Genomic DNA, 18,085 nt, shown 5'->3' on the forward strand with positions numbered 1-18,085 from the left:
GCTTTTTTTTTTTTTTTTTTCTATTTTTACCACTCAACATTTTTACCCCAAATATTTTAATGACAGCCGCGTCAAGTCTGACTCTTTAATTTCCATATGGGCTCCAGGCAACGTTTCGTATATCAACCCTCCTCGGTCACCAAGTCTCTTAATTCCAATCCAATCTTGGATATAAATCGGGCGTTGCTCTAATGGAGTCAATGCACCTGTTGTTTTGTCCACTTCTTGAAACCATGCAGATTCTTTAGGCACCACTGTCACATCGGCATCAAACATCACCATCACCAGCCGCTGAGCCTGTGCAAAGTTGGCTGCAGAAGTCTTGTTACGTACAGGCTCAACAGCACTGCGCTCTTGCAAAACCAACGCATCAACTGTGCTTCCACCACCGTGATAATTAGCCCGCTCATTGTTAAGGTCCGCAAGAAACCCAGACATTTCAATATACTCGCTATACCGCAGTGGATCACGAAAGTATTGTGCAGGGATAATAGTGGTTTGTGCACTCGCAGTGTAAACCCGCGCTTCAAACAGCTCGTTACGACGGCGGCATATAAAGTTATTATTCTCGCACTGTGGTAAACTTGCAACGCCTATAAAAAAAATTCACTTCGTTAGTGGCCTGAGTATCAAAAATTCGCACCTTTTATACTCACCATTATGGGGGGAACCAAACGTTATAAGGTTGCGGATAGGTGGATCGTTGTACTGTTGCAGGTATCCTCGAAGAAACACACCACCTTGTGAGAATCCAATTGCATCAAATCCACCTTGCAATTCAGGTATATTTTTAATCTCTTGAGCAACCTCCTCCAGCTATATTAATCTATTAGTTAGTGCTCAAACCACTTTTCTTATTCTACTTACCTGATCTTTAATCTGCCCCACAAATCCTGCTTGACTATCATCACGAGATGAGTTTGACACTCGTACAGCATAAACAAATGTTCCTGGACGCGCCCGCCGCAGTGTTACTCCCACACGGTTTATTCCGTCCGAATCATATGAGTCTCCTAGCCCGTGCCAAATCACCACGGGCCGCGGGACTGGATTTCCAGGCACTGCCTCTTGAGGAACATCTTCAGTCTGTGGGAGATTTTCAGAGGAGCCAACAAGTCTCCCGGATAAAAAGTTTTTAAACCCTTGGTACAAACCACCACCATCATTGCTGCTTCCACCGTAATTACTAAAAGAGGAGACAGAAATATCGGGGATAAAATGAACAGCACCGTTGAGTTCTTCAGTAGCACCCAAACTTGCCAGGCATAATGCTGAAAACAAAGCTAGAATACAGCGACTAGATGTGTTTCGGTTAAAAGGTACTAAGTGAACCATTTTTAATATTAAAAAATTATTTTGTTCAGATGAGTTAAAAAAAATATTTCGCGTAGAGTGTTGTGGAAAAGAGAAAAAATAAAAAGAGTGGAGAAAAAAAAAAAAGGAAAGCAGCCGTGACGTCCACAAAATAGAACTGATTACACACCCTTTAACAATATCAATAGTTAATTTTAGTTTAACACAGCCGACCAAACATAACAACAAAAAAAAATGTATAAGTACGAGAGTTTACTAGGTATATTTTTTTTATTTTTTTTATTTTTTTTATTTTTTTTATTTTTATTTTATTTTATTTTATTTTAATTTGATGAACATGCCATAATTTGCTTATTTTAAACTTGGAATTCTATTTAAAATAAAATTTTAATTCCTTGCATGGATCGAAAATTAGAACTGATAAGGTTATTATTTTTGATTATTTGCCTAAATGTTTACTTGAGTATTATTTTAAAGTCTAATACCCCATAATATTCCAGATACCTTTAATAAAAATATCATTAAAACTGAGCTGAAGTATTCAAATAATTTACAAGGTTTAACCAAAACTAATTGGATACGCTTATCGCTTTACTAAAAGTTCTGTTTTTAATACTCTAGCTTATGAGAAACATAAAGAACCAATCTGTCGGTCCCAGACTTACACTTACAATTTCAACTTATCTTCATAGACGTCCATGTATTTCGTAATCCATTTAGAAAAAAAAACTTACAGTTTTAAATTGCTTGCGTAGTAATTAGACTGAGCTAAAAAGTTGGGCTTTTCTTTCTTGTGAGGGTATTCTCGAATCAATCTAGGTGTGTAATCTCGCACACCATTTCCAGGAAAGTGGTGCTTCTGGAGATTAAATCTAGTATTTTTTACAATTAAAATAATTTTCTTTTATCAAATAAATTGTTTTTTAAAAAGATCTTGGTTGTTCAGAAAATTAACTCCACAAATAACAACGTTAAGTACTTTCGAGAGTCAGAATTACTTTTAGGTCTAATCTTTAGGAACTAAAATACATTTTGTTAACTGTAACTTATTTTTAATTTAATTTGGTTTATAATTAGTTTTTTCATGCTTCACCAAAAAGCACAAAGGATGCAGGAGATTTTTCCACTCCACCCATTACAATAGCAAATTCAGCATCTCTTTGTAATGATGGACCTTCTAATTCTTCTCTAACCAAATCTACCTTTTCACAGTACTCGCACATTTCATGATTAATGTCGGCTGATTCTTGTTCAATGTCCATTTCATTTGACTCCAAATCGTCATCACTAAATTCATATAATAAATTAGAATCATCAAAGCTTTTAATTTCTTCAGAGCCAACTAAACTGTTATTATCAGTCCCCGAGCCTGTAGAAATAACGTTAGCAATACGCATAACTCGAAAAACAATAGTAACAACACCCTGAACTCGGGGTAATCTATAAAAAATCTTAACAAGTGCACATGTCTTGTACACTTTTCTGGGCATATCTCTTTTTGAGTCAGATTTCTGGTACTTGTGTATCTTATTGATAAGGGTATTTTCCAACTTTCCGGCTTCCTCATCCTCCAGAATTAAAATAGAATCATTATAGTCATGTGGAACCAAAAACCGTAAAATGTACTTCATTTTGCATCCAGGATTAATAAAATCGTGTTCAGCAATGACTAGAGGTGGTAATAGAGATGTTAAATTAGTAGAAGGGTAGTGTAAGGAAATCTTAACATGACTAATTGGTTGAAATAGTACACCACTTTTAAGAGCTTCCTTAAGCTCGTAAAAAGATGTTGAAAGCCAAGTAAAAGTCCAACCCGAGTTTCTAGGAATCACCGAGCATTCGTCATCTTCAACAAATGGGAGACAAATTGGGTCCCCAGTCAAAGAAACAGTATGGCAAATTGTTTCGGGTATAAATGGAAGCAATGAAATTAAGGGACTATCTAAGGTTGAAATGAGAAAAAGATTTCGAAGGCTTGAGGGTGGATAAGGTAAATTAGCAATGCCATTTTGGAAAAACTCGTATAGTTCAAAATCATTAGTAATTTGGTCTTCAATGGATAGTTGACATGTCCTTTTATCCCTGTTAGGTATATTATTGTTTTCCAATGATTGAAAAAACCCCGAATAATCTTCTCCCGGAACTATATCTATTTTTTGGTAGTTGTCTTTGTCTGAAAACATGTAAATTCTTGGATTGTACTCTTTGAAAGTGGAATAAATCAAACCTGCAAGACTTTTCCCATACTCTAATCGTTCTTCGTTGATTCTTGTTCTAAACTATGGTTAGTAGAGTTATTATTAAGATCTCACTTCTCGCTTAATAAACATACTTGTTAATGTCCAAAAGAATAGAAACAGAAATGGACACATTGGTATCTGAAGGTTCTTCACCACAAGAAGGAGATCCAAAAGGAAGGCTATTGACATTGGTGATTTCCGGGTCCAAGTCCAGTTCAGCGTAAACACTTTTTAACGACATAGAGGCAGAAAGAGAAAAAGTGGCATTATTTTTCGCACTTGTACACATTTCATGACCTTTCATATCGTCCATTTTTTGTTGCATTCTTTCATTCAAAACCGAAATAGTAGCCTTTAGTGAAAATAAAGGGCACGGCGCAAGAAACTGAGTGCAATCAACAACGCTGGTTGATACATAACTTGTGCTATTAGTTAATGACAAACTTTGCATTTCTTCTTTTTCTTCCTCTAGAAATTTGGCATCACTGATTCTAATAAAACTGGTATCAAGAACGGCCGAGTTTCTTTCCCCTGTATTAGTTATGCAACCCTGGGAACCGAGCATCAACGAGTTAGCAGATATACAGCGTTTATTTTTATAGATATTTTTTCTGTAATGTAATGCTTGTTCAAGAAACTCATCAGAACTTGGAAGTATGTTTTTAGTTGGCTGTTTCCCATTTCCACTGGCAAATAACTTTTCACCAATACTAAGTGATCTTGTAAAATCCTTTGAATTCTGGATTAAATTATCAGGCTCCCCGCATTGGGTCACAAATGATTCAGAGATTGAAGATGAATAAGTGCTCTCTTCTTCATTACAGCTTTGGTCTGGCAATTCAGTCACTATAACATCGCTCAAGTCGCCTTTAAGTAACATATAACACTTAGATGATGATGGATGGATCAATGAACCAGATCCTGGGTATGGCATAGAAGAAGAGTCATTAAAAAAATCTAAGTCATCGCGCTCGCTCTTGTGTATAAAGGGGTTGCTTATTTGTCGTTGCTTAATTGAATGAGTTCCAGATGATTGGAAATTATTTTCCACTTGATTATCATTTTGGAATTTCAAAGACTTGAAATCCAAATTACAATTAGATGAAGAAATCGACGAGGTGAAATCAGGAACAACTTTTAGTTTTTCCCTTGAATCAATGGTGCTTTTATGATGGCTAGTCATGTTTTCCAAATCTTCAGAAGAGACAATGGAGCCAAATGAAACAGGTCGTTTTGCAGTGTTGCAATTGATTGAAGAGTCTTTGGTAGGAGTCAGTGCTGCACCTTTTCCGATGAATGTTTCACAGGCTTTTTGAAAAGTCATTATAGATGATAGAAATCCGTTAGGCTTATACGTGCAGTGATTAGTGTAGAAAAAAAAAACAAATAAAATAAAAAGATAAGTAAACAAAGTAAATGTAACTGTCTTTTTAAAATAATTAAAATAAACAATAAGTTAACACTAAAATAAGATATTCCGTAACTAGGCAATTGTCTAGAAATGTCCAAATTTTTTGAAAGCTTGCTATCATAGAAACGTTTTCACGTAACTTTGATGAAGCTAAAAAAAAATAAACATAATATCAGACACTGTATCCAAATTAATTCAAATATTTATAGTAATAAAATTTGAATAGTATCTTAGATGATATTCTAAGATTATATCGCATCGCTGAATATTACTCATGAGCCGTCATGATGAGATAAAGTTAACTCGAAACATTTGTTAGGAGGGGGAGGGGTTTGCGATTGCGATTGACCAGGCTTTTTTAAGCCAAGTGTATAATTCACGTGACCGTACGTTTCCGGTTTGGGCTTCTACAATTGGATTTTTTTTTTTTTTTTTTTTTTTTTCGTTTCCTCCCCTTGTCAGCAGCAAACCTTTGAATAAGACCAACAGATCTTGAAATCTATAAAAGCACATCCAACATCTATTTTTTTTTTTTTTTTTTTTCATTTCTTTATTAAAAAAATTATTTTAATCAGGAGAAGAACATACAGTTATTATATTAACCACATATTAACCACATATTTTATAACTATCAGCATGACCTCGTGGCTACAAGACTTTGACTGGTCGGACATTACTCCGGTGACCCTTAGGGAAGCACCTGGATCGCTTTCCGAAATTATGTATAGTGAAGGCTACAAGACAGCAATTGGGTATTTACTTGCTCTTATGGCTGAAAACGAACACTCTGCACGGGCGCTGGCGGTGGTGCAGGCGGTCATTGAAAAAAACCCTGCGCATTATACTGCGTGGCACTATCGGTTGGAGATTTTAAAGAGCGTGGGAAAAGACATTATACCCAAAGCCAAATGGATTTTTTCAGCACCATTGCCCAACATGGAAGAGGAGGAAGGAGAAGGAGAAGGAGAAGGAGAAGGAGAAGGAGAAGAAGAAGCGAATGATAATAGCGAGTATAAAGATGAAGAAGGAGAAGCAGAAGATAACGATGACAACAAACAAAAAGAAGAAAAAGATAAGCAGGAAATACCTGCTGAATCAGCCCAGAATGAAGGGCCTGAAAGCACATCAAAGACATCATCTGGACTTCCTAAAGAAGATTTAGACATTCTTACTGCAGTTGAAGACTACGAATGGTTGAATGAAACCACTTTAGAGAATGCGAAAAACTATCAGGTATGGCATTATCGCCAGCAGCTTGCGCCATGTGTTACTCCCACATCCAAAGGACCCGAAACTCTGAAACTATATTACGGATTGGAACGGCTCATGGTTGAGCTTGTTCTTGGAATTGATGCCAAAAATTATCACGCTTGGTCACACCTGGTCTGGCTTGTATCATGGTTTGGTGGTGCCATATCAGCTACAGCTGGATCTGATGGTAATGGAGATGCACTAGAAGAACTCCCCGTGGACGCAGAGCTCGCTTTTGTGGAGAACTTGTTGTACCATGACGTGTACAATAATAGTGCATGGTCGTACCGAAATTTTACAGTGCGTCGGGAGTTACAACGGCTTGCTCAATCAGCCACCAAGGGTAGTGCTGATGATGAAATTGCTGTGATACAGCGGGAGGTAACTTATGTTCGGTTCTGTTTGGATAAAGCACCACAGAATGAGTCGCCATGGAATTATGTGGTGGCATTGTTAGACGACGCTAGTTTGACTGCTGAAACTCATGCCAAACAACTTAATGAGCTAGGTGGACTTGCTCTTGAATATGTTCCTTTACAGCTTCAGCAAGAACCTGGAGAGGAGAAAAATGATGAAGATATTGTATTACAGTCGACTCATGCAGTCGAGGTATTAGTTGGAGTGTACACAAAGAAGGGTCAGACTGAAAAGGCTACGAGGGCATTGAAGCTTCTTAAGAAATATATCCCAATGCGTCGTGGTTATTGGACATATTTGGAGAGTACCATACCTAAAGACACCAATGTTAGTGGAGTGGTTGATCAGGCTAGCAAGTTGACAGTAGGAGGGTCGTAAATTGGATTATATTAGTCTATACAAATGAATAAAAAAAAATTAAAAATGAAAAGCGTCAATTAAAAACAAAACAAACAAACATAACGGAAATAATGATAATGATAATAATAATAATTAAAAAAAAAAAAAGTAAATTGAAAAATGATTTAAAATGGGATATCAAAAGTCTCAGAATATCCCTTCAAAATGTCCCAGCTGACGGATGTACCACCACATACAACCACAACAATAGTATCATCTTTAGAAAGATTAGGAAAGGCTTCTTTAATCTTGCCATTATAAAGGGGGGCCAGGGCAGTTCCACAAGCAGCTTCAACCATCATTTTGTGATCATGAGCAAAGCGAATACAAGCTTCAGCTGCCTCACGGTCAGAAACAACAAGAGAGTGAGTTTTGCCAGTAGGAGAAGCATTACTATTACTTGATGACAACAAGGAAGATGAAGAGGATTCATTAAGGCATGGCAAAGGGCCAAAGGAAGTAGGGCGAGAGCCCATTGCATAATCAATAGTTTCTCGTGTCACGGAAATAGTAGAAAGAGATGTGGCAATTGTTTTAGGGGCTGGAATCTCAACCTGCTTCCCGCCAGCGTTAATGCTCTGATTGAGAGTGGCACAACCTTCTGTTTCAACAGCCACAAGTGACACATCAGACCAGCCAGCCAAGGAGAAACCAATACCAAGACCATTGTAAAGACCGCCACCTCCAACGCTGCAAATGGCAATAACTTTGGATGAAAGAGATGGTGATGATGATGAGGGAGGTGGTATATTGTTAGAAGCGAGACACAGTGATGAGGCATTGGGAGAAGGAAGAAGATTAGAGACCGAAGATGACGAGACAGAATTGAATTTAGGGGATGTTGAAGGAGTTGGTAGTGTTGCAGATTGTTGAGGAACTTCCAAAGACTTTGAGGATATTTGAATATTACTTGTGGTTGTGAGAGAGGAGGGGGGAGGAGTGAATTGAGCCGCAGCCAAGTGAGGCTCAAGTTGTTTTACAATCTCGGTAGCTACTGTTGAGTTCCCTTCCCACACCAGAGTATCATTATAAGGGTGACAGTAGACTGCCACTTCCTTACAGCTTGGAATGAGAACGTTTCGAATGTGTGCATCAGCCTCAGCAATGGTAGCACCATAGACCACGACTGTTGCTCCAGTTTTGCGGATGCGATCAACCATAAGAGGGTTTGAGGTTGTAGGAAGACACACGGTACATTTTTGAAGGTATTGACGAGCTGCATATGCAGTTGCGCAGCCAGCATTTCCTCCAGAAGGTGAAAAGAAATGGTAATAATTAGCAGGTGCACCAGGGAAAGATCCAGTAGGGGTGTGGGCCAAATGAGGAGCAACTGCAGTGTTTTTACCAGTAATGGTCTTGTAGACAAGGTTCCCAAGACCACGAGATTTAAAAGAGCCTGAAGGTTGGGTTAATTCGAGCTTGAGATAGACGTTTGCACCAGTGAGCTCTGAGAGGTAGAGCGATGGGACAAGGGGAGTTTCAATGTATGGAAGAGGAGTAGAAGAGGTCATTTTTTGTTTATTGATTTATTGAATGATTGATCTGATAGAATGACAATGTAAAAAAAATAGAAAGCAAGTTGGATAGCTTTATAAGAAAGATTTGAATGAAGATAAAAAAAAAAAAAAAAGGAAATATAAATATTTTTGAATAATATTTGAGAAAAATATTTGAGAAAAATGGCTAGGTATTTATAATTTTGATGAAGGGAGAGAAGACTGAGTAAACCATGAGGCCCATAATGTGATGGATAATTATTGTTGTTGTTTTTACTCGGTTACATTTTAAGAATATATATATATATATATATATATATATATAATAGAAGGTTTTAGTTTGGCCACAACACTAAAAAAAAAAAAAAAATATGTTTCTTTTTTCTATTTATGTTTCCCTTTGTAAATCGATTGAAGCTGATTTTTTTTTTCTTTTTTATGAATTGAGATTTTGAACGATAAGAGAAATTAGTTAGATGCGCAAAAATAAATAAAAATAAAAGTTTTTTTTTTTTTTTTTTTTTTTTATGTATCCCAGCCTCGAGACTTATTTTAAAAGCCACTTTGAATCAATAAAAAAAACATTCTCTTGCTGGATTGATTGATTGATTGATAGATGTCTTATACTTTCTATAAGAATTTTTTTTTTTTTTCATAATTCCATTTGTTTACGGATGAGATTATTACTCTAATTATCAATGTCACCGAGTAAATCGCGGTCTTTTTTTTTTTTTTTTTTAAAGAGAGGGGGGTTTAAATTGTACGTAATAACAATAATAATAATGGCATGAATCCTTTTTATTTACAATCATCATCATCTTTTTTATTTTTATTTTTTATTTATTTTTTAAAAAATAAAAAAAAAAAGTTTACACGGTCAGAAATTTAACCAGACCAAACAGTCTTTTTTTTTTTTTTTTTTTTTAATAAAATGAAACTGTGCGGCTTTTTTTATATCTTTCTAGCCCGGTTTTTTTTTTTTTTTTCTTTTTTACAGAGTGCTCGGTTCACACACATATAACATCACTTATACAATGCCCCAACTCTACAAGATAACCGAGTAAAAAAAGTATATCAGAATAACACGGTTATTATTATACATATATATATATATATAGTTACTTAAGCACGCCGCTCAATGTCAATGCCGCCAGCCCGTAATGACAAAGGTGGAGAAGTAGCTTATTTTTAATTTTTTTTTTCTTCTTTTCTTTTTAGTCACTATATTTAGTATATAAATGAATGTATTTTTATGCACATTAATATAACGATATTGTTAGGGGGCTGGTCTTAATGGGTTGGGATAGAAGAGCCTTCACTTTGTTGTTGTTGTTGTTGTTGTTGTTAGATGATGCTGATAAGAAATAAAAAGAAAAAAGAAAAAAAGAAAAAAAGTCTTTTGTCATGATGGATGTTTGTTTTAGCGCTTAAAACATGGATTTCTACCAACATTAATAAAAAAAAATAATATTTTGATTTTATTTATTAATTTTTTTTTTTTTTTTTTTCAATTCTTGGGATCTGTCATTTTCAAATGTTGTTGACAGTTCAAAACAAATGAAAAAAAATTTTTTTTTTTTTTTTTTTTTTTTTCTTTTAAAAATAAATCTAAAAATTATGAAAACCTTCTTATCTATTATAATTATTATGAACCATTTATTCCATGAAATATCTCTATAGAATAGATGCTTCTCATCCAGCCTCTAATAATAATAAATAGATAAATAGATAAATAGATAAATAGATCATCCATCATATGAGTAGCTCCTTCATGCGAGTTTTTAAAAGCCTCTTTTCAATTTTTTTTTATTTTTTTTTATTTTTGTATTTAAAATTATAATGTTAAATAAAATATCTATAGTTCTATTTAAATATATAAGCCCTACTACCACTATATAACGTTTCTTATCTCTTGTTCTTGTTCTTGTTCTTCCTTTTCTCTCCCAAAATTAAAGCTTATATATAATTTTATATTTAGCTTATTTGCTTATAAGTTTCTAATTAGCGGATATGCCTGGATATCAACGGTTACCATCTACTTTTGGTTTTTTTTTTTTTTTTTTTTTTTTTCTATCTGTCTCTCCAAATTTCCACTTTTGGCCAATTTCTGTGCCTTACACTTAAACGGCGCCTCTCCACTCCCTTCCAAAAAAAAAAATAAAAAAAAAAAAAACCGTTTTATATCTTAACTAGTTGTATATATATTTAATTTTTTTTTTCATTATTATTTTTAATATATAATATATATATATATATATATATATATATATATATATACATATGGATATATTATTATACATTTACATTTATATTAAAAAAAAACTTTTCAACCTGATTAAAAAAAAAAAGAAAAAGTCTTAAAGACTCATGAATTGGCTATCATCTATAGCGCTAAATTTTTTATAGAATCCTCATAAGAATTCTTCTTGAAAAATTATCAGAAACTTTTATTGTTTATCATTATTATTATTATTATTTTTTTTTTTTTTTTTTTTTTGCTTTAAGATTTCTATCATGCTATTATTGCAAAGCAAAATATATATATATATATATATATATATTTAATTAATTATATCAATCATCCAGTTTCTCAGTCTATCTATTTAAAAAAGACATGTGCTTAAAATCACCAGAACCACAATACTCTTTACCTTCCTTTCTCCACTTATCCATTTCCTTAAGACATCATCACAATAGAAACATGTAAAAACCCATCCGGATATAATGCCTCTTGCAACAACTCCAATAGCGCAACACCCATAGGTATCTCGACCCCATGAACCATGGGCCGAGCAACAATGCACGTTCGTTTCGATGGGAAAAGTTGTGGTGTAGCTGCATTTAGAGCAGTCCCCAATGTTTGAATCTTATACCGTATAACCCCAGTCTCCATATCTTTACCAGGACTACTATTATTATTATTATTATTATTATTATTATTATTACTGTTGTTGTTGCTGCTACTGCTACTGCTGTTACTTTTACTACTACTACTATTACTACTCCCACTATTTTCTCCAGACTCTAACCGCCCACCACCACCTGTGGCTGCTGATAATAATCGCCGTTTCATCATGGTTGATGATGATAGTAATAATGATCCACTTCCTGATGATATGCTATTCCCAAGACTAGGTTCTTTTAACACAGTACCGTTATCTTCATAATATGGCTGAACCCTGGGCTGAAGAACAATGCTTGAAATGGGTAAGTATATTTTCATGGGTATATTTTTAATACCAATACTGTCAATACTCAGTCCAGTATTTTTATCAGAACTTGATGATTCTCCTGATCCATTGATATCATTTCGAAGTTCAGATGGGTACCGTTGTCGCATTGGAAACTGTAAATCAAAAATTTTCCAAAACCGTGCTGGGTTTTCTCGTTCATCTAATATTACAAAAAAAAAAAAGGTTAACAAGTTTTGTTTTTAAAAAAGAAGAATCAAAAAAAAAAAAAAAAAAAAAAAAAAAATTAATCAACTTACAATCGTCTATACTTTCCCATAAATTAGTTGTGTCTTCTTTAGATAGGTTCATAATTGCATTTGCAGTTCCTGTTCGTACTACACTGGACTGTATTTTTTTTTTTTTTGGATAATTAAAGTCAGTCAAAAAAAAAAATAATAATAATAATAACAACAAAATTTCACCTCTCCTTTTCTTATTTCACTTTCTTACACTTACCTCCTTGATTTGATTCATCCAAAAGTCTCTAACAGTCGCTGGGCCTTGGAGCGCCAGAATATGCTCCTTTGGATAGTTTTTGTGGTGTAATATAAGGGTCCATGGGATATGCGACGCGTGTGTTTCTGAATCTTTGGTGGGGTCCAGCCCAGTTAAAAGATCGTAGCTTAAGCCTACAGGCCAATTCCTTTTAAAAGAAGAAAAAAAAAAAAAAACAATCACCAACGTGTTATTTCTTATGATCTTAATAATTATAATAATAAAACTTAGGTATTTTGATCCAACCTCTCAAAGACTTACCATTTAACAGGACTACCTTCAAACTCGACCCACCAATCAAACTGATCTGCTAACTCAGGTCGATTCAGGGAATTGCGTAGATACTTGAGCGCAATTGCCGTATATTTAGGCAAGTATGCAACTCTAGGAACCAATATCTATTTTTTCACCAGTCAATAAATTAAAGCTACTTTTTAAAGTAAAAAATAAAGGAAAAGAGATTTATTTTCTCATCTAATACACACTCGATATACATACGTAGTACTCTGCTGTTGCTCCAAACTCGCGTACCTCGTCCTGGCTCATAATAAACCGTACAGGTATGCATCCTCGCCAAATCTGTTTCCGTATACTCGGTTCTTCCTTTTTTTGAGAAAACACAGACACGGCCGCAATATCTGTTGCAGGTGCTACTGGAGCATTGCTCCCGTGGCGAGTCTGTAGGAAAGAAGCCGATACTGATGACGATGACGACGACGATGAAGGACCGCGCGCAATGGCTAGTGGCGAGGGAACAGAGACTGGTGCAGTTGAAGACGTAACACGCGACGATTCTTTAGATGCAGACATTTAGAATAAATAGCGCGTGTTTTTTATATAAATATATCTTGTTGCAATAGTGCTGGTACTATCGGTTAAGTAAAAAAGAGAGGGGAGGAAGAAAAAAAAAAAATAAAGAGAGTTAATAATGAACTAACAGATTATAATACTTAACGATGGGAATAACTACGTTTGGTATATTTTCGGGGGGTTTTTTAAAAGGTTCGCGAACCATTATTATAATTAAAGTCATGTGATTAATTAAAAATTATCACCTCACTGTTACGTCAGCTTTCAATTGCGGCTGTGCAAAAAAATAGAAGTTCTTTTGCTGCTTCTATTTACGCATCCCAACCCCGTCACCTTTTTCCTCGGGAGACTTCCAAACCACCAATATCACGATTACTTGCAACCATCTGTAACAAAAAAAAAAAAAAAAAAAAAAAAAAAAACCACTAACTCCATTACCACCAGGCTAATTTCCCTATAATTTACTATATTTACTATATTTACTATATTTACTTATCTATTTTTTTTATAGCCTTTGTCATTCTTTCTCTTTGCTTATTTTCCATTTCATTTATCTTTTCTTGACCTTTTATTATTTCTTACCTTTTAAAAACAAAATCACCAGCTTATCCTTTTCTTAATCTTATAATCTATCTATCAACCAAAAAAAAAAAACCAAAAAAAAAAAATGCACGCTAGAGACTGGCTTCTTGCTTTCCTTGCTCTCATCTTCCCTCCTATCCCTGTCATTTTTAAACGTGGTCTTTGTACTGTCGAGTGTAAGTAACTTTGTGTACCCTTAGATTCTCATCTATGAGACATATCCTTCTCTCAAACTATTATAAACACTAATATCTTCCTTTTTCTTCTTTAGTCCTAATCTCGATCATTCTCTTGATTTTTGGATTCCTCCCCTCAGTCATTTACTCTTGGTATATCATCTCAAAGTACCCCACAGTCGAACACATCCTTATTGTCGACTGTGATGGACATAATCACGATGGCTATGGTGCTGTTTAAACCAAAATCACCTAGTCACTTGCTTATCACTCATCTAATTTAAACTCTTTGCTTCAAATCTACAAGTTTATATGCAGTTTAATCGTTTATTTTATTTTATTTTATTTTTTAGTTTATCTGAATTACAACTACACATCAAAATACAACATTATTTTAAAAAAATTTCATATTCATTAACTTAAATCATCTATCTATCTAAACACAAATAAAAATACATTCCTTTTTCAAAACAATTTTTTTTTCTTTCCTAATATACATTGGAATCATAATTCCCTTTTTTTCCCTTTCAAATAAATAAAAAAAAAATCCAACAAATATAAAAAAAAACTTTTATCATAAAATTCATTAATACCCAAAAAAATAGTAAGTTTCTTTTTTTAAAAAAAAAAAAAATTAATTGAAAACTCAATATTTGAATAATACTGTAAATTGTTTTCTGTAATTTCACAATTCGTTAAAAAAAATTCTTCTTTTTTTCATTTCCTTCTCCACAAATGCAACTTAATGCTTCATATCAAAGGATAAAAAAAATATCGTAAAATAAACAAAAATAAAAACCCGAACATTTAATCATGCTAATAGTCGTAAAAGTCATTAAAAAATTAAATTGTTGCGTGACATAAAATATTAAAAGGCATCTAAATTTTCGAGTCGTAAAGTCATCAAATATCGAGCGATATTATTACCAGAGTAGGGTGAGGGTTGTCGTAACAAAATAAGAATAGGGTATCATGAATTCTAGTTAAAACTTTTCTTCTTAATCATCAAAAGAAAAAAAAAAGGTCTATCAAACCAAAAAATAATGGTTGGGGGTTATTGCTGGGATAAAAAAAAAAACAAGTCATAAAATAGGAATGCAAAAAGCATAATAAAAAAACCAAATATTAGACAGATAGATTTTAAAATTTCTCGCTGGTAATTTACCAGCCACCATAGCCATAAGAGCTACCCTGATTACCGTAGCCATGGTTAGTATTGTTGTTAGTGGGGTTGGCATTGGTGTTGGTGTTGGTGCTGGTGTTAGTCAAGTTCTGGTGACGTTCATGATGAACGCTGCCAGCATATCTGTCAAGACCACCATTGTATTTGCGGTAATCATGGCTGGCACTGGTGCGGCTGCGGTTGCTACCTCTGGACTTGCCATAAGAGCTCTCGCGAGCAACAGACTCCAAAAATCCGGGAACCTCTTGGTTGGCTTCCTTAAGAATGTCAATCAAGTCACGAACAACATTCTTGTTATTGCGGTTGAAGAAAGCAGTGGCAGTACCAACGTTACCGGCACGACCAGTACGACCAATGCGGTGAACATAGTCGTCAATGTCAGTGGGGAGATCATAGTTGATAACGTGCTTGACATTGGGAATATCCAAACCTCTAGCGGCAACAGCAGTGGCAACCAAAATGGGGGTTTTACCGCTGCGGAAAGTTTCCAAAGCACGTTCACGCTCACGCTGAGTTCTGTCACCGTGAATGGCAGCAGCTGAGAACTTCTGGTAGATAAGGAAGTCGCAAAGCTGATCAGCCATACGCTTTGTCTCGACAAAGACAAGAGTAAGACCTTGATCTGAAGAAGACAAAATGTCCAAAAGGGCAGACTTCTTCTCGTCATCCTCAACATAAACGACACGCTGAGTAATGTTTTCAGAAGTAGAACCAACACGACCAACAGAAAGGAAAATGTAATCCTTCAAAAAGTCGCGGGCAAGCATCTGAATATCACGGGGGAAGGTGGCAGAAAACATGAGAGTTTGTCTGTCTTGAACACCAGGCATGTTTTCGCCTTCAACAATACGTCTAATTTGAGGTTCAAAACCCATATCAAGCATACGATCAGCCTCATCAAGAACAAGGTACTTGATATTCTCAAGAGAGATTCTACCTCTCTCCAGAAGATCGACAAGACGACCAGGAGTGGCGACAAGAAGGTCGCAACCACGCTCAATTTGACGGATTTGAGTGTTGATATCAGCGCCACCGTAGACGACACAGGGGCGAACCCATGATCTGTAAGCAAACTTTCTAGCCTCATCGTAAATCTGGGACACCAACTCACGAGTAGGGGCCAAGACAAGAGATGTAGGGTAGCCAGTTCTGGCATGGGGGTACTGTTGAGGAGGGATAGGAGCAGGGCCCTTCAAGAAGGATTCTGAGAGAATGGGGAAAAGGAAACCGCCAGTCTTACCAGAACCAGTTTGGGCACAGGCCATCAAGTCTCTACCATTGGCAACAATAGGGATAGAGTACTTTTGGACAGGGGTAGGTCTGGTGTATCTGGCCAAGTTGATGTTCTCAATAAGGTGGCTCTCAAGAGGAGGACCAAAGGAGGTAATAGGTTCAGGAACATCATTACCAGTGGCCTCAACAGGGATTTCATCATAGTTATCAAAGTTGATACCAGTGGATTGGAAATTGGGATCCTCGGCGGTACCAAAGATCTCAATTTCAAGCTGGGCATCAGCTTCAGCAGGAATGTGCTTGCCATCAACAAAACGGCCGCTGTTGCCTCTGTTGTCTCTGCCGCCAAAACGACCATTTCCACGGTAATTATTGCCACCGTAGTTTCTGTTATAGCCACCATTGTAACCACCGTTGTTACCAAATCGGTTGCCACCGTAGTTTCTATTGTAGCCACCATTATTGTAACCACCATTATTGTAGCCACCATTATTGTAGCCGCCATTACCATAGTTGTTATAGCGCTTTTGGTAGCCATTACCATTGTTGTAATCATTTCCGCCTTCAGCCTGGCCGTTGGCGCGATGAGGAGGAATATAAGCTGAACGAGCAGTCTGAGATCCAGCGTTTACAGAAGAAGCTGGAGCGTTTCCATTGTTAGAGTTATCGGTCATGATTTTATTTATATTGAACTAATAGAATCTGCAATAAATGACAAAATGTGTCAGTGGTTGATGTGTAGAAAGGAGAAAAAAAGGAAAAAGAAATAGAGGCACATCGAGTTTTTATATATTGCACAAAAAAAATTTTTTTTTTTTAAGCCTAGTAAAAATTTTTCTTTTACAAACTAATTACGTAATATTGGATATTCTGAGATATTCTATAGATCGTTCCAGAATATACTTAGTTTTGAAATTACTATTTTACAAGGAAATTAAAGCTAGACCCAAATAAAATATCATAATATCAATAATAAATCATTATATAATATAATATAATAAAATAATAAATAAAATATTTTTTATTATTGTTTTTTTTATCTATTTATTTATTTATTATTTAAATGCTAGTTAGATTGGAAATATTTGAAGCATATATAAATGTTGATAGTTTCTCGCGTTTTAGGGTGCTGATTTTAAAATGCGTGTAAGCGCGTTTCCAAGCTGATTTTGACATTAATCTACTTTGCAGCGCATATAGGTGGCGGTGGAACATGCGATAGCCACAATTACACTGCCAGTAATTATAATAACAGCTCAGATTTTACAAGAGTAAATATCAGCACAAAAGTACGTTTAGGACCGAAGCTTTTAATTGTTAAAATTTTATAATTATAAGGCAGTTGTATCCTTTTGACAGTATGTGTTAAGTTATCTAAATTAAGACATAGGCCATATCACTTAGGGAAATTGTTAGTAGATTATCCGAACTTATTCAACCCAGGATAACTTTTAAGGTAATTTGATAAAGATGGGATTAAGTTTTATGGGATTTTTAATTTTTGTCACTCTAGTGAATTGACTTGATGAAATTCTCTTTTAACTTAACTTTTATATAAATGATACAGAAGTATAATTTTATTTAATATATATATAGTTTGCAATTGCGTACTTTTTATCTAAGTTATACAAAGAAAAAAAAAAAAAAAAAAAAACGCGACTTAACGTCAAGGTACGGTATCTTGGACTCAAACGAGATTAATAGTACTATTGGCTATTGACGAATTGGCAAGGGACGAATCTTATGAATATGTTTACTTTTAAGATTCCAGCATAATCAATTAATTCTGAAAAATCAAGTATGGTTAAACTGATCCTAAACTGTAAAACGGTTAAATCCTAATAA

At 35.0% G+C, this 18,085-nt stretch overlaps 7 protein-coding genes across 7 annotated transcripts; 2 read left to right on the forward strand and 5 right to left on the reverse strand.

Annotated features, from left to right (window-relative positions):
- Positions 1-42: 42 nt before the first annotated feature.
- On the reverse strand, positions 43-1,335 carry SAPINGB_P001502 (uncharacterized protein; the record flags this gene model as incomplete). The annotated part of the gene is made up of 3 exons (XM_031996223.1): positions 43-593; positions 657-816; positions 868-1,335. The coding sequence occupies 3 exons, from the start codon at positions 1,333-1,335 to the stop codon at positions 43-45; spliced, it is 1,179 nt and encodes a 392-aa protein (XP_031852114.1).
- A 1,061-nt stretch (positions 1,336-2,396) lies between these two features.
- On the reverse strand, positions 2,397-4,878 carry SAPINGB_P001503 (uncharacterized protein; the record flags this gene model as incomplete). The annotated part of the gene is made up of 3 exons (XM_031996224.1): positions 2,397-3,387; positions 3,562-3,588; positions 3,647-4,878. The coding sequence occupies 3 exons, from the start codon at positions 4,876-4,878 to the stop codon at positions 2,397-2,399; spliced, it is 2,250 nt and encodes a 749-aa protein (XP_031852115.1).
- A 723-nt stretch (positions 4,879-5,601) lies between these two features.
- SAPINGB_P001504 (uncharacterized protein) lies at positions 5,602-7,011 on the forward strand (the record flags this gene model as incomplete). The annotated part of the gene is made up of 1 exon (XM_031996225.1): positions 5,602-7,011. One exon carries the CDS (start codon positions 5,602-5,604, stop codon positions 7,009-7,011), a length of 1,410 nt encoding a protein of 469 aa, XP_031852116.1.
- Positions 7,012-7,157: 146 nt separating this feature from the next.
- On the reverse strand, positions 7,158-8,543 carry SAPINGB_P001505 (uncharacterized protein; the record flags this gene model as incomplete). Its single annotated transcript, XM_031996226.1, has 1 exon — positions 7,158-8,543. One exon carries the CDS (start codon positions 8,541-8,543, stop codon positions 7,158-7,160), a length of 1,386 nt encoding a protein of 461 aa, XP_031852117.1.
- Positions 8,544-11,205: 2,662 nt separating this feature from the next.
- Positions 11,206-13,066, reverse strand: SAPINGB_P001506 (uncharacterized protein; the record flags this gene model as incomplete). The annotated part of the gene is made up of 5 exons (XM_031996227.1): positions 11,206-11,921; positions 12,019-12,106; positions 12,218-12,404; positions 12,518-12,654; positions 12,755-13,066. 5 exons carry the CDS (start codon positions 13,064-13,066, stop codon positions 11,206-11,208), a joined length of 1,440 nt encoding a protein of 479 aa, XP_031852118.1.
- Positions 13,067-13,733: 667 nt separating this feature from the next.
- Positions 13,734-14,065, forward strand: SAPINGB_P001507 (uncharacterized protein; the record flags this gene model as incomplete). The annotated part of the gene is made up of 2 exons (XM_031996228.1): positions 13,734-13,824; positions 13,920-14,065. 2 exons carry the CDS (start codon positions 13,734-13,736, stop codon positions 14,063-14,065), a joined length of 237 nt encoding a protein of 78 aa, XP_031852119.1.
- A 920-nt stretch (positions 14,066-14,985) lies between these two features.
- Positions 14,986-16,914, reverse strand: SAPINGB_P001508 (uncharacterized protein; the record flags this gene model as incomplete). Its single annotated transcript, XM_031996229.1, has 1 exon — positions 14,986-16,914. One exon carries the CDS (start codon positions 16,912-16,914, stop codon positions 14,986-14,988), a length of 1,929 nt encoding a protein of 642 aa, XP_031852120.1.
- Positions 16,915-18,085: the final 1,171 nt, after the last annotated feature.

This window comes from Magnusiomyces paraingens (assembly GCF_902498895.1).
Source record: "Magnusiomyces paraingens strain CBS 517.90 genome assembly, contig: contig1, whole genome shotgun sequence".
In the NCBI taxonomy this organism is placed as follows: domain Eukaryota; kingdom Fungi; phylum Ascomycota; class Dipodascomycetes; order Dipodascales; family Dipodascaceae; genus Magnusiomyces; species Magnusiomyces paraingens.